This window comes from Scaptodrosophila lebanonensis, unplaced genomic scaffold (genome assembly GCF_003285725.1).
Source record: "Scaptodrosophila lebanonensis strain 11010-0011.00,11010-0021.00 unplaced genomic scaffold, SlebRS2 tig00001415-arrow-pilon, whole genome shotgun sequence".
Taxonomy (NCBI): domain Eukaryota; kingdom Metazoa; phylum Arthropoda; class Insecta; order Diptera; family Drosophilidae; genus Scaptodrosophila; species Scaptodrosophila lebanonensis.
The window spans coordinates 9633784-9648964 of record NW_022060742.1 but is presented as its reverse complement, the minus strand read 5'-3'; the positions used below and the strand labels follow the sequence as shown (position 1 = coordinate 9648964).

The 15181-nt window shown below is 36.9% G+C and overlaps 1 protein-coding gene across 8 annotated transcripts in view; it reads right to left on the bottom strand.

Annotated features, from left to right (window-relative positions):
* Positions 1 to 14781, bottom strand: part of LOC115632298 (tyrosine-protein kinase Abl) — a 32890-nt gene extending 18109 nt beyond the window's left edge. For all 8 annotated transcript variants that reach the window (XM_030529397.1, XM_030529393.1, XM_030529399.1 and 5 more), the window contains exon 1: positions 13631 to 14781. In XM_030529397.1, the coding sequence (XP_030385257.1) occupies positions 13631 to 13949 (319 nt within the window). In that variant the 5' untranslated portion in view covers positions 13950 to 14781. The remainder of the gene's footprint in view (positions 1 to 13630) is intronic.
* Positions 14782 to 15181: the final 400 nt, after the last annotated feature.

Genomic DNA, 15181 nt, shown 5'->3' with positions numbered 1-15181 from the left:
ATATTGTGGAATGTGAAAATACGGAAGTATTAAGGAAGACCTTTATCTTTCTTAAAAACTAATTGATGTACAAAGTTGAGACTGTTGTAGTCGAGTTAAAAATATGGCCAGTATGTGTATCACAGAAAACGAAGATTAGCATTTTAATAGTCAAAAAGCTCTTATTTCTTATTCATCCATAGTTACCATGTTGTACATCTGATTTAAGAACGAAGTAATAAAAATATCTTTAAATCTTTATCTTAAATATCTTTCAATCATAATAGCAAACTGTGTCTGTTGCGGTACCATCAGTCAAACATCCAGGTCGTGTTATACGTACATTTTCTGGTTATACCCCATGGAGCATCTTCATTATCTTGAAATTTACTTGTGTTATTTTTATTGTTTATCCCCTTCCCATGCTTTAAAATTTTGTCCTACTGTCCACAAGTCAAAATCTTTGTCGGGCTTCCTTGTCTGTAACATTCTATCTTGCTTTTTAAAACTTTAACATTGTAATTGTATATTTTAATTATACTCTGTGTTTACTAGTTTCTCAATAATTTTTTTTATAAAATTGATAGAATCGAATTAATGCTTTCAATTGAATACTTCTATTTTTGCAAGATAAGTTTGATATTTCTCATGGACATAGTTGATATTTTCTGTTATTACATTAATAACACTTTCGGGTTGTATATTGTTTAAAAACTAATTGTTTTTAATATTTTTAAATGTCTCAAAAACATTTTCTTTAATATTTTTCAACCTTAAATAATTTGTACTTAGATATACTTATCTCATTTGATTCGTTCATTGACCTGATCAGTTTAATTGCAACAAATGAGTGCTAAACTTTCACCTGTGCGATTGAAAATGTTTAGTGCTTTCCATTTCTATGTACAATCAAATAAACAATTACATTTTATTGAAAACACATGCACATCTACACTCCTGTATTTATTAATAGGTATGTATATGTATGCCCCCAAAAAGTTATACAATATACATTTGTACAAATGGTAGCATTAACGGCAAGTCAATCAGTTAGTTATTCAGGTGCATGAAAGAAATTAAAAGTTGTTTGCTAAAAATATACCTGAAAGTCTGGGGCTACGCTTGATTTTCAAAAGCGCGTCGCGGTCGAGCGAATCGAACCAAAAAAGTAAATGAAAATGTTGTGGAGAGCTTGAAGCTTAAAATGTGTGTAATATGGCAGGCAGAAAATCATCTGCTGTGAAAACGAATTTCATTTGATATTTATTTATTATTTGAGGAGAAAAGTGAAAATTTCAGCAGGTACTTGCCAGCGAACTTGTCTATTCGAGTAATTCGCAAATATGATACATTTGTTATAAAATGAAGACAAATTACGTAAGCGGTTTTTGCACACATTTCGCCAAGATTAATGGGCATGTGAAAGAGAGAACCATTTTAAGTGAACATGTTGGCTTTTTGCGTAGTTAAACAACACATACGAGTACATACATATAGAAGAATAGAATTAAAGTACACACATATTCGTATGTATGTATGTACAGCAGCGCAATGAATGGGAACTTCTAAGCCACATTGCGACCATAAAACTTAATTAGACGCCACAAGAGAGCAACACCTAACAACAAATGAGAAAGAAAGCGGTAGTTTGGCATCCGAAAAGTTAGCCAACTCGCTACGACCGGGTTTAATTTTTGCACCGGTCCCTGTTATTAGCAGCAATTAGCCAGATATAGCACCAAAGCTCCCCCAAGTGGCACGGTTACTATAGTGTGTGTTCAGCTTCTCTTGTATGTGGCTTGTTGTGTTGCTTCACTCTTGCAGCACCCGAAATTCCGGTTTCCACCTGAGCCTATGCTACAATTACCAGCGTTATGTTTATGCGAGCAAGCACACGCAAATTCGAGATCAGGAAATTAAATTAGCTACTGTTTTGAACTGCATTCTGGCTTATTGATATGAAAGGTTATACATAGTAGAAAGTTTAAATGACAAATGTAAGTAAGAGGCAGAGAGAGGCCTCACAGGATATGGATATGTCCGCCCGTATGAACATCGAGAACTTTTGAACCATAAAAGGTAGGGCCACCCATTTTGCTATATACATAGACTTGTCTTATTTATACGCATAGCAAATATATTAGAAATCATCCGTAGAAGATAATATTCCAAAGTTACATTAAAATCAATACACTTTTGTAGGAATGGTCGGTGCAGAAGCCTAGTATAAAGTTCTACTAGTGGTACTCTATAGTTTCTAAGTTTCATATTCTTTATTATACTCTGTACATAAAATGTACAAGAGTATATTAGGTGGCAGACCCCACAAAGTATATATATTCTTGATCAGCGTGACAAGATGAGTCGATCAAGCCCTGCCTGTCCATCTGTTCGTCCGTATGAACACCTGGTCTCAGAGACTATAAGAGAGACCAAATTTTGCACAAATATGCCTTATCTGTGTACGCTATACGAGTATGTTTTATTTTTTGGAGCCAAACGGAGGTAAGGACAATAACTGAAAGCAGAATGTCACTGAAGACGCATGCGAGCCTTAAGTGAACTTCAAAATAAAGGTATTGGTGTTTGCTGCCGTTTTCGGCCTATATCTTAAAAGATTTCCTGCTTTCATGCCAGCATAAACGTAATAAATGGAAAGCGCCATTGACAATGACGACGGGACAGGTAAGTCAATTAAATTGCTTTTCCTATTTGATCTGTACACTTGTATTATTATTTCAAAATGTATGGCTCCACATAATGTACGTAGTACACAAAAATAGTATATGGGAGTGCTTAGATTAAATTGATTACGTCGTTTCTATTCGCCTCTGTGTGTGTGTGTGTGTCATCACTGCTTTTTATGAGAGCCCGTAATTACACGGTTGAGCAAAATGTACGTTGAAAAAAACGAAAATACATCACGTAAAGTGAAACTTTGATCTTTAACTCAATACGAGTAGCAATTTAGCAATTTGGTTTATTGATGTTACGACAAATTTTGAGCGGGGACGAGTGTACGGAAATGGAGTATGAATCACGAGAGGGAAATGATATATTTCAAACAATATAAAATAATTTGATGTGTAATTGAGGGGAAGTGTTTATTCTGTAATATGACGTATGGCCTTGGCAAAGTATTATCCATATATTGAGGGTTGATTCTGCACACATTTACAGACTATATTCCCGGAACTATAGTACTTTTGAAAACCTGAAACTTTATACATGCATACATACATACATACATACATACATACTTAATTATAACACCTTTAATAAAGAACTTTAATATCTAATTTATCGAGATTATTATAAGTTATTTATCAAAGGTGTTATAATTATGTATGTAAATGTGAGGGCTAGATATCAAAACGTGCTCCAAAGACCGTAGATAACTGAATCTGAAATTTTTAAAATATGTATAATATGTAATATAATCTGAATAAACAGTACATATGTACATAATAAAAATACGAGTGTATCCTAGAAATAAGCTTGGACTTCAAATGTTTTCGGTAAGACCCAACAAACAGTTAAGCCTGTTCTATTTCCATTTCAGTTATATTTCAGTTGTTTAACCTTATTTTTCTACCTGTAGTTTCTGCCTTGCGAATTGTTTGGCCATCTTTTTTAGTGGTTCCTTAATTATATTCGGAATAAAGTTACTTAAAGTTATTTACTCATAGAAAAAGAATGTTTATATAAAAGGCTCTACGATGTGAGATCTAATCGCTTAAGTGATTTAAAACAAAAATTGCAACATATGTTGATTTAAATATTCTAACAGCATTTGCAGTAGGAAAATAATTTCAATAAAAGAAATGTTTTTTTATTATTATTTTAGAAAAGGTCCTGTGTGGCTTACAAAGCAGCTTGTAAAATAAATGTATGCTGCCTGGCGCTCGTTGCTGGGAAACGCGAATGGCACGACTGTTGAACATATCAAAAACAATTTAAGTGAAACGTGCAACTTGCGGTATGTTTTGCATACAAAAAAGTACACATATAGTACGTGTATATCTGAACACATATACTGTACATACATACATTAGCTAAACATGATTCTACCCTGCTGGTTGGTGTAAAGTATCATCTAGTGCTTAACAATTGTATCTGAATAAGAACAACAACTGCCTGCTGATTCAACGCAATCTGCCTCAGTCTTTAGGTTCTTGGAATCAAGTGTAATTGCAAAAAGGAAGCCCACGCAACTGACGACCATAATGAACGACGCCAGCGCCACGGATGTGGATGTCGTTTAAATATGCCATCAGACGTCGTAAAAATTGACAGACACCAAAAAAAAAAGAGAACAATACAAGTATATATATGCTATATTGCAAAACATTTTGCTGGCAGTCGGCTGGTTGAAAAACGAAAGTGGTGGTGATGTGGTGCTTTGTACTGGAGGTACGGCATAAATATGCCATTAGGCGGCAATTAAGTTAATTAAATTTCATATTAATTGTTCGGTAAAAAAAAACCATCTTAAACTTCACTCACATGCAGACATTGGCCACATTTATGAAGTTTAAATTAACTGTCTCTGCTTTTGGAGCTTTTCACTCAGCTGCTGGCGATTTGGTTTGGGCATAATTTCCTATTCATGTTTGCAGCGTTTTTATTTTTTTTAATTTTTTTATTTCGTTCAGCACGGTTCAGTGACCACTCTGGCAAACGAGCACCAAAAATGGACGAGTGGATGACGAGATGGTCATCAAAAGACACCAATACTCTAAACACTTATACACCAACGTGCATACGTGAGTAGTGTGTGTGAATGTGTGTGTATTTTGCTGTTTGAATGACCGTCTCAATGGCATTGGCGAACAGGTTTCTTTTGTCCGGCGACTGCAATGGCAACGACTGAGTCTGATGCTCTGAGACTGGACGCATTTGTCATGCTTTTTCTTTTATTTATTTGATGTTTCATTTTTTCAAAAATAATAACCTTTTTTGCATTGATTCGAAAATATACACATCTACAATTTTCTTTATTGACGCTTCATTTATCTGCAAAAGCAAAGCAAGGTATGTTATTTCTATGCAAAATGTTTACTTTCTATAATTTTTGAATATCAAAATGAAATCGATTATTACGGTTGCCGTAAACATAACTGTTATTGCTTTCTTAAAAAAAGGTGTGGATTTGAAATTGAGGCACTTCTATTTACGGCCCATTTCCATGGAAATCACATTTTAAGTAGCTACCTATCGTTGATTTTAAATGATATCATATGGTTTTTTTTTATCTTATTATAAACGGTTATGGATCTATTTTATGAGTATATAATGAACTTTAAATAAATGTATTTACTGTTTGGTGTAGTTACAAGGTGAGTTTTAAAGCTTCATGACATTAAGCTTAAAATCTTAAAGCCCGACTCTAAAATACTCTGTAGAATTTGTTTTGTTTGATATATCCTAATTAATAGTTAAAAGTTATTTTACAAAGACTGATTTTTCCGTTGATAGGTCCTAGGGCAGCTATATAACATAATGGGGCTATATGCAGTTTGTTATAAATCTGACTAGCGTTTGGATAAAATATGTATACATGCTAAGTTTCCAGTCCTTAGCTGCTTTTGTTCAAAAGTTTTAAGTGTTCATACAGACGAATACGAATACGATTTTGTTGACGATTATACTATTTTGATTGTGGTTGATTATAATATAATTAAGCAATTATAAGATTTGGTCAACAAGTTTTCTGTATGCAGATAGTTAACTTGTTTAGATAGCTCTTGAGGTGCTACCACTTGGTGAAATAATTTTTTTTATCTTTTGTTAATTTTGTCACTGTTCTCGAGTATCTAAGTTGCATTTATACAAATATACATACGTATGAATGTAGGTAGGTAGCTTTTCTTCCTGATTATTTCATATATGATACGTACTTTAGTCTGTGTGCGTTCGTTTCTCGCATCTCGCTCGCTTCTCGAGCAGCATTCAATCACATTTATGGCAGTTGCCGCCGTCGTATGACATACGACACCTTCAATGATTGTGCCACTTGTGAGAGGCAGATATCTATATTATAGGTACTACCTATGTGTGTGTGTGTGTGTAGATTGGTCAAGCATAAGTATAATAACCATGCCAGGCCAATGCTGTACGTGACATGTCTAGTGAGAGCGGTAGAACTTAATACAGTTGCAATTATGAACGTGATATGTGTTTGTTGCTCGAGTGGAGCCAAGATGCGAGTATCATATTGATTTGTTGGCCAGCTTGAAGCTGGAACCATGTCCCACTGTTTATCATCTCATTGATGGATTTGCCGCCACAGTTAACTAACCAATCACAAAACGGTCCAACAAATAATTGTGCTCAATAACGGGTTCTGATCAACAACTGTAATTTGTTTATGAGTGTGTGTGTGTGAGTCAGGAAAAGCTTATCTGACAAAAAAAAAAAAAAAATCCACTATGCAAATTATAAATAGTTGTACAGTGAAAACACTAATTCAATAGTGAAACTGTATATTTAAAGATAGAAGTATTTATGTGGGTGGGACAACAGTCTTACATTTCTTATATCATATGTATATAATGGAAAGTATACATAGTCAACTAAATAACTTATTTCAATGTGTACCTCCAATATCTACTCGGATATATGATGGTTGATCAGTAGCGTGTTTGAAAGGAAGATGTAATTGTTTTCAGGCAATTTTTATTATTTTCAAACTTAGTCATATTTTATGCTTACAGAATTTTTAATGATCACTTTTAGGATTGTGCAATTGAAATACTTGTTCTTTGATCGATCAAATTTTGACTTCAATTGTAATGAAAGTAATCATTATTTTTAGTTAGTTCACTCATTCGAGCTTGCACTGTACATTCATTTATAATTTACGCACATACGAGTATATTACACTTGAACAGTCACAATATAAAATATTGTGTGTTTGCATTAAAAGCGAAATGTTTCGTTTGTTGATTTTTCGCACAACAGAATTCAGACACAATACTCATCAATGCTTTCGACCTTGCCATCTCGTTGTGTGGAACAGACCGACCGACCGGCATACTTAATAAAAGCAAACTTGTACATACATAGGTGCTGTATGAATGTATGTATATGTTTGTATGTGGATTTGTTGGCGGCACAGCAAAGTGTAAATAAATAATTTGTTGGCTGATGGGCAAAAACTGAAGCGTCCCCCTATTTACAAGCACACACCAAATTTCGTAGAAACACACAAACATACGCACACTCAAGTCTTAGCAATAAATAAAGCTCCGTCAATCAATCAAGTGGCGTCAAAATGTATGGCCTCAAATAATCACGATTCAAGCATTTGAGGGAGAAGAATGGTCTTTGAGGCACATTGCCTTGTACTTATAATTAGTTGCTGCAATTTCCCCAAAACTTTACTTATTGTTGCTGCTATGCATTTACAAATTATGTTTATTTTCCCTTTTTTGTTGTTTCCCCATCGTTTCCATTCGTTTTTCTCAGCTTCGTCAGCTAATTTATGCAAACAACCATTTTCAATGGGTCGCACACGCCCCAAGGCCTCCATGTTTGGCGACAAGCCTCTGAAGTGGGTAACAAGGCGGGGGAAATGGGAACATAGCCAAGTAAATGAAATGCTGGTACCTTCCTACTGTTTCTCATCCGCTGTACAAATATGTATTTATAGTATTTGGATGTACATAGTATAGTATGTGCTGCTTCTGGCGAAATCCAATTGGGGAATTATGAAAAAATTATATAAATTAAAGTGCCTGGTAATGACGATGAATTGCAGAGCCGAGACACGAAGAGCGTTAATTGGTTTCCTTGGGATATTCAATTCTGGATTACGTATAAGTACACTTAGCTACTTCTCAACAACTCTGGTTAGATAAAGTGCTCTCTTGATATTTTGTACAATATACGAATTTAAGCAACTCGAAAAAGTTTTTATGTACATATATATACATATAAAAATTAATTTCCCTTGTTTTATTTTATTGTTAAGCTCTGAATGGGCAATTCTATTCTAATTTTAAATAATTACAATATCTGTATAAATATATATTGATAACAAATTATTGCGCAAACAATTTGATCAGCTTTTATTTTTTAAATTTTTAATTACTTTATCACCATCACTAAAATATCAAACGATTTCCTAATAATGTCAACTATAATTCAATCGTCAATTCTTACACGCTCTGGCGTATAAACTGAAATAGACAGACCTATTAAATACTGTCATTTTATGTCATAATAGCGATTCTCGAAGCAATAAAATTATGCATAAATAGCTCAGTAAAGCACTCCATTTTCTCCGACTTGCTTTAAGCTTTATCGCCCTCCCTAACTTTCTCAGCAACAGTTTTTATGCTATAGCAATTAGAGCCTTTCTAGCCACCGAATCCAATAATTTTTTTTCAGTAAATCAGGAGATCATAGAAATTACTCAGAGCGTAAATATTTCTTTTTTTTTAACTTTTAGCTGTAGATACAAAACCTATGCCAATAAAGAAAACGTTATTTACAACTCAATTATGTGTTCGAGTTTCAAACAGCTGGACGATAACCGATTGCGTTTAAAATGTGACTGTTGAACAGCTGTTGGCAATCGTTTGAATCTTATTGGATTTCTCGGCGCATGGGAACGAAATATGAGAGAGAACAATATTTGTTTGTAAGTATCTATAAAAATTGCTAAGCTAAAAATAACTTCAAAGTGCATCGAAACGGAGTTTGAGGCACGAAAAGGATTTACGAGCTTGATCGAGACAGCCCTTTGGCCCCAGCCAGCGATGAGTGAGTGTGTGTGTGTGTGTGTGTAATGCACACATACATATACATACATACAAATGTATGTATGTATTTGAAACATGCAAAGTACAAGCACTAAAAATGAAAATGCAATGGAAATGAAATGTAATGGCGACGCCAACTAGAGAAGAAACAACAACAAAAACAATAAGAGCAACCATGACAGCACTTTGGGAGTTGGTTGGCGTGCCATGCGCCAGGAAATGCCACAGTGGATGAGTCGAGGGAGGGGAAAGGAGAGGAGGTGGCAAGCAGGGAGGCAGTCAGGCGCTGGAAGCGTACGATGACGCTGCAACGAAGCACACAAAGGCACAAAAGTTGCCAGCCAAGTAAAAGTGAAGAAAATTATAAAAAGCAACAAGATATTGCTGGCTAATTTTAGAAATGCCTGCCGAGTCCAAAGACTGTAAACTATACGTACCAGCGGGGGAGGGGGTGGACGGGATGGAGGGGGCAGATGGCAACAAAGTGGAGACAGCGCCTTTGAGGTTGAGCGTTTTATGACAGCGATTGTGTTTATGCCAATGAAACCCATTAAAACGATTGAAGAAATATTTATGCATAATCGAAACAAACAAAGGAAATGTTTCTCTGCCTTAAAGTGAAGCCTGGAAAAGCTTAGCAACAACAACAACGTTGCTCTCACCTGTTTGCTTGTCCACTTGGCTGTGCGTGTGGCGACTATTAGCCAAAGCTTCACACATACTTGTACATACATACATACATGCTAGTATGGAAAAGTTCATTTGCCTCATAATTTTCCGCTTGCATGTCAGCAGCTACAGCAGCAGCTCCAAAGTGAAGTTTTCTGCTAGCGGCCATTGACGTTGGCACGTAGAGGCGTCGGTTTAGATTACAATACGTGCACAGCCACACCACGACGAGTGGACAAATACTCACACTTTTGACCAAAACAAGCCAAGGCATGGCAATGTTTGCTTACACACGACAATGACGACGTTGCCGGGGCAAAAAGGAAACGCCATATGATGACGACGACACCAACTTTGGGGCAACACTCACTTGAGGCTATTTTGAGACAACGCCAGTGGGTGTGTCTAGTGTCTGAAGAGCGGGTGCAAGTGCCTCATTTCCATCTGCATCTACAGTACAAACATGCTTTATTAGCCATGCACAGCTAAAGTTTCTTTCTTTTTTTGCCCAACTCCTTGATTTGGCTGACTTTGAGGGGTCATTGGCAAATAGGGTTGAACTCTTAATGCGTTTTCATAAAATGTTTATTTAAAAACTATTTTTTTGTTTAATATTATTTTGTTTTGTTTTCCACAACATTTTTCTGTTGTGCATACATAGATGCCTATTACCTTTGTTACAAATATAAAATGTATATGAAGTAATGTTTCCATTCAAACACTTTCTATGAAGGCAAATGGAAACTTTTCCGTTTTTTCTTATTTTTTTTTTATCTTTTGCTTAAGGCTCCTTTAAAAATATACCTATGTATTCATGTACAATATTATTATTATTATTCTTTCTTCGACTATGGTTCAAAGGTTTTACTGTATGTGGAAATACACGTATTGGCAGGTTCATTGAAGCAGTGCGAGAAAAGCATTTGCAGTCACACAGCACAGCAGTAGTTCCCGACAATAATAACAACAACAATTGAATTGCAATTTTCCCAGCGTTTTTCGTAACACCGCAACGCCGCGAGTGCGGTTTGTGTTTGCGTTCGTGCCCCAAAAGTATCTAATTACATCGTGTCGTGCGACTCTGAGTGAACTCAAATTCCGCATTGGCTGCCCTATAACAACGCCTACACATAGCCAAAGGGAAACAGTGGGGTCCAATTCTTAATAATGAAAACACAAAGAGGGTGCCACATTCCAATCTCAAATAGACGGCACGACACAGCTTATAGCTTCAAAAAGAAGTACGAAAAATATAATCCCAACTAACACTCCCTAATCAATCAAAAAAAGAACCATCTACGAGTACGCAAAGTTCAACAAACACCTTTTTGATCCTACCAGAAACACATACATCTGCAATTCTGCAACATTCATACTTCTACTCCTACCTTAGTAAAGCACATTATATTCGATTGTCAATACAGTTATAGGCAGAAACTCTTCCACATTGGTGATCTATCAAAATTGGGCTCAGTTTTTAAGCTTAAATTCCAATTTTAACGAAGAGCGTAAGCTAATAAGACTCTTTCATAAAAAACCACCGCAAGTTTGCGCGATTCTTTTAAAATCGAAAAAGGAAATTATTTTGCTGTTTCAATCGTTCCTCTTCTCTTGAAGTTGAAAATAAATAAACAGCAGCTCGACTGATTAACATGCTTCAATTAAATTGCTTTTTATAAGCGCAAGTGAGGCAAAACCTCCCCACAGATAAGCTGAATTATTGTTTGTTAAATATTTATTTATAGGTAACATATACCAACATTGCAACAAGAACTAAGTAGCGGTATAAGCCAAGATTGCCCAACTGAGAACTAGATTTAGCATTCCTGGAAGCATCCAAACAATACCACATGCAAGTACTATTCTGCATTATTTGGCCCACTGTGCAATGTTCGTCAATCATGTTAGTTTGTTTGTCGCTTGTGTGATTTTTGATTCCGAGTTCGCGACTGCCAGTCAAAAGTCAGCCAGTCTGGCGAACTCGTCAAGCAGACAACATGTCTGTCTGGGATCGGCTGCTGTGACTGCTGTGCTGTAGTTGTCGGAATTGTGGAGGTAATCTATACCTAGATACAGTTTTACAATGTAATTTCGTAATTACATTAGCAGCGAGAGTTACGAACGCGCCAAAATGGCGAACAACAATAAGTACTCGTATAAGCATGTGCAATTGCACCTTAAAGTCGTACATATTCATAGTTATAGTAGTTTGAAAATTTGCAAATAACTGGGAAATTGTCCGGAACTGGAAAATCTTGTCATACATGGGACATGAATGCATGGTAGCATGAGAAATGCCTGCGAACATGCCTAGGGCTAATGGATATAGCAACAATGCACGGGAAGACGCATTTATACAAAGAATTTATGGATTTGCAAAAACAAACTGTGACTCACAGTTCGCATTCGCATACTTTATAATCGTGGCTTGTCGACTAATTTATCGGGGCATGACTATCAACACGACTCATGTAAAACATATTGAGCAGCTAATTGTGTGTATATAGTATGTAGGATTTTGTTAAACATTGCAGTGACCGAACGAGCAAACGAACAGCCATTAAGTGGATTCCACAAGAAAGAAAATAAAAAACAGCTGAACTTGCGAAAAAAAGACTCGTGATAAGCCACATATGGGTTGCTCTACAATCCACCATGTCTATTGTATAAAAAAAAGTAATCAAATTAGCTTTGAGTCAGTGAACTTGATAGCAATGCGGCCCAATAAGTAATGCCTTATCAGTAGCTAATTATCTAACTGGTTTTCATATCTTATTCGAAGGCTCTCTGTATCTGTCAAGTTTGTTTATTCTATGTCTATGAAGCCTAATAGAGTCGCTTTTTAAAATATGGTGATGCCATGCAACTGAAATTAAAATCATTAACTCACATTTAATAGTTTACAGCATACACAGATATAATTAATATCCAATCAGAGCTAACAATTTGTGAAATGTAACTTAGACTTGGCCATCCCTTTGGCATTACTGACATTCGTTAAATCAATTTCTACATCCAGTTTTTATGAATGTAACTAAATCTACAAGTCACAGTAAGAATGGCTTTCTGCGATAATTGCGGAATTTGTAGAAAATCAATAGAAGATTGAAGGTAGAAATTAAAGTATATTGCTGGAAAAAGTGTGTACTTCTAGGGAGACTGGATAAACGAACGAAATTTTATTACAACATTAATGAAAATCTTTCAAATTGTACACAATTTAATTGATCTTGTACATGGGAGCAAAAGTGTTTATTTATGATTTTAATAATTTGCCCTTTATTTAGAAAAAAAAGGCAGGAAAACAAATAGAGCCCTTGCGGTAGGACAATGTTGAGGACATACTCGTAAAAAATTTATTAGCAAAGGGCAAACATACATACTTACTTACAGGAATAAAAGCATACGGACATCACAAAATAAAAGGGGAAATGCTGCAACTTGCCAAGCCAAATAATAAAGGAAAATACTTGTATTGTACAAATACGGGGAAGCGGAAGGACGACTAATACATGCATACATACTATATGAAAATGCGTGAGTGCGTGAAATGGGTGAGCTGGCTGCGGGGGTGGCAATAGCATCAACCACTGTGCAGAGGGTGCAGAACAAGAACAACAGTGAAGCAGGCAGTACCACAACGCATTAATGGATGAAAAAGTCGAGAGTCCGCCCCAGCGGCAACAATTTATAAAATGAGCTGCCATTGCTGGCATTGCTGTTGCTGCTAAATGTATCCCTTTAACTGGCACACAGCGCCCGCCCACGCGACTTCGCCTTCGCATTTATTTGTGCGTGAGCGTGTGCCGCCTGCCTGCCTGCCTGCCCGCCTACCCTCCTGCTTGTGTTGTGTTGCTGCTGTAAACAAAAGTGCACAATAACAACAACCACAAATGGAACTAGCCGGCAAGGCAACAACAACAATGACAGCAGGCGCACATTCCGCTTCTATGATAATCGGAAGCAATGAAAAAAGAAATTGGCTCAATTGGAAAGTAACATGGAGAGCGAACGCAGCGAGAGACAGAGATAGAAGTGCGTGATGAAGAAAATGTGGTGCATTATGTACAATGGATGTCGGTTTGTATATTTGCCGAAAGCATTATGTATCTACAACTATGTATGTACAAATTCTGTTTATTTGTAAGTGCATTTCTATGTTCTCGTGGGTGTGTAGAATATAATTTGAAATGTGAAAATAAAGCCACACTCACCATTGTGTTCGGTAAACACATTGTGACCCACGGTCGGCTGACAGCGATTATCCTTATGACCGTGGACAGCGCCCGAGTTGCCGACACCTCGATGCGAGAGGCTGCTGCTGCCGCCGCCCCCGCTGCCATGTCCCACCGACGATTTGATGCGTGAGCCGCGTAATGTGGAGCCAGCGCCCAATGCATTGCCGCTGCCCACGCTTATGCAGTGTGGAGATGCGGCCACTGGACTGCCGCCAGAGACGCCAATGCAACTGGCCGTGCCTCCATGGCCACCGCTCGAATGTGAGCCGCGCTCCTTGCCCTGCTGCGCGCCCATGTCGCTTTTAACATACGCAGATCAACGCACAAACACGACACGCACGTATACGTACCCTCTTGTACAATAGACGGACACGGATACGGTGACACAAAGCTAAATGGAGATGGAGCTGAGCAGCAGGCGCTGAGGGTGGGTTGATGGATAGCTGCTAGTTGCTGGCTGCTGTTTTTCGCGCAACAGTTTTTATAATTTATTTAATTCTTATATTTTTTTTGCACAATTCTTGCAACTTTAATTTATGATGATGATAAACAATTTTATGCACTTTTTATCGTCTTTGCTTTGTATTACTTCGACGACGACGACGCACACAAATCTTGCTCCACTCTACACACATTTCTTTTTGCGTCTCTTTTCTTTCTTTGACGAGATACGCTCTCTGCCTCTCGCCTCTTTTACTTCACTTCGCAATTTGGAGTATACAAAAACGGAGCCAAGGAAGTTGTGAAATTGGCAACAATTTGCTACTTTTTCATTCGACTTTTGCAAACTGAGCACGACCTTTAAACAAATTTCAAGCGCCAATTTAATAATTTTTGTAGGCAGTGGCCTTTTTCTCTCTGACAGCCGTTGTCGCAAGTAGACAAGTGGGGGGCTACAAACACGCCCTAAAATGCACTTTGTCTGCGGCTGAGTTTTGCTCCTCGCCGCAGCGTTTTCCTTTTCGCCTTTTTGGCGCTGCGTTTCTCACATATTTTGTGTACAAATTACATATAGCACATACTTTTAATTTAAATAAAAAGCATTCCCTTTCACTGTGCTCAGCTAAGTTATCTATGCATTTTTCCAATTACACACACATACGAAATTACCACCCGCACCCGTACGATACTGACAAGCACGAAAATTTTTTGGTACTGATGGCTAGCGCTGAAAGAAGCAGGGATATCGATACAAACCGATTCGCTTATACAACATATCGATGTATCGATATTTGACAGACATCGAAAACATTAAACGGTATCTTCTTAATTTCTGGACGAATTTAATGATTCTTTGTGGGAAGCTTTACTGCAAGTTTAAGGTCTTATATAAAGATTGAACAAAAATACCTTTTGGAAAAATTCATTCACAATAGATAAATTATGTTTTCATCTCTCACAGCTGCTCTTTTCCAGCACTGCTGAAAGGTGTATAAGTAGAGATGAGCAGGTGTCGAAGTTAGAATTACTTACTCTAAAAAATCAAAACGGTTTACATGCTATCGCACAAACTGACGGCCTTATTTT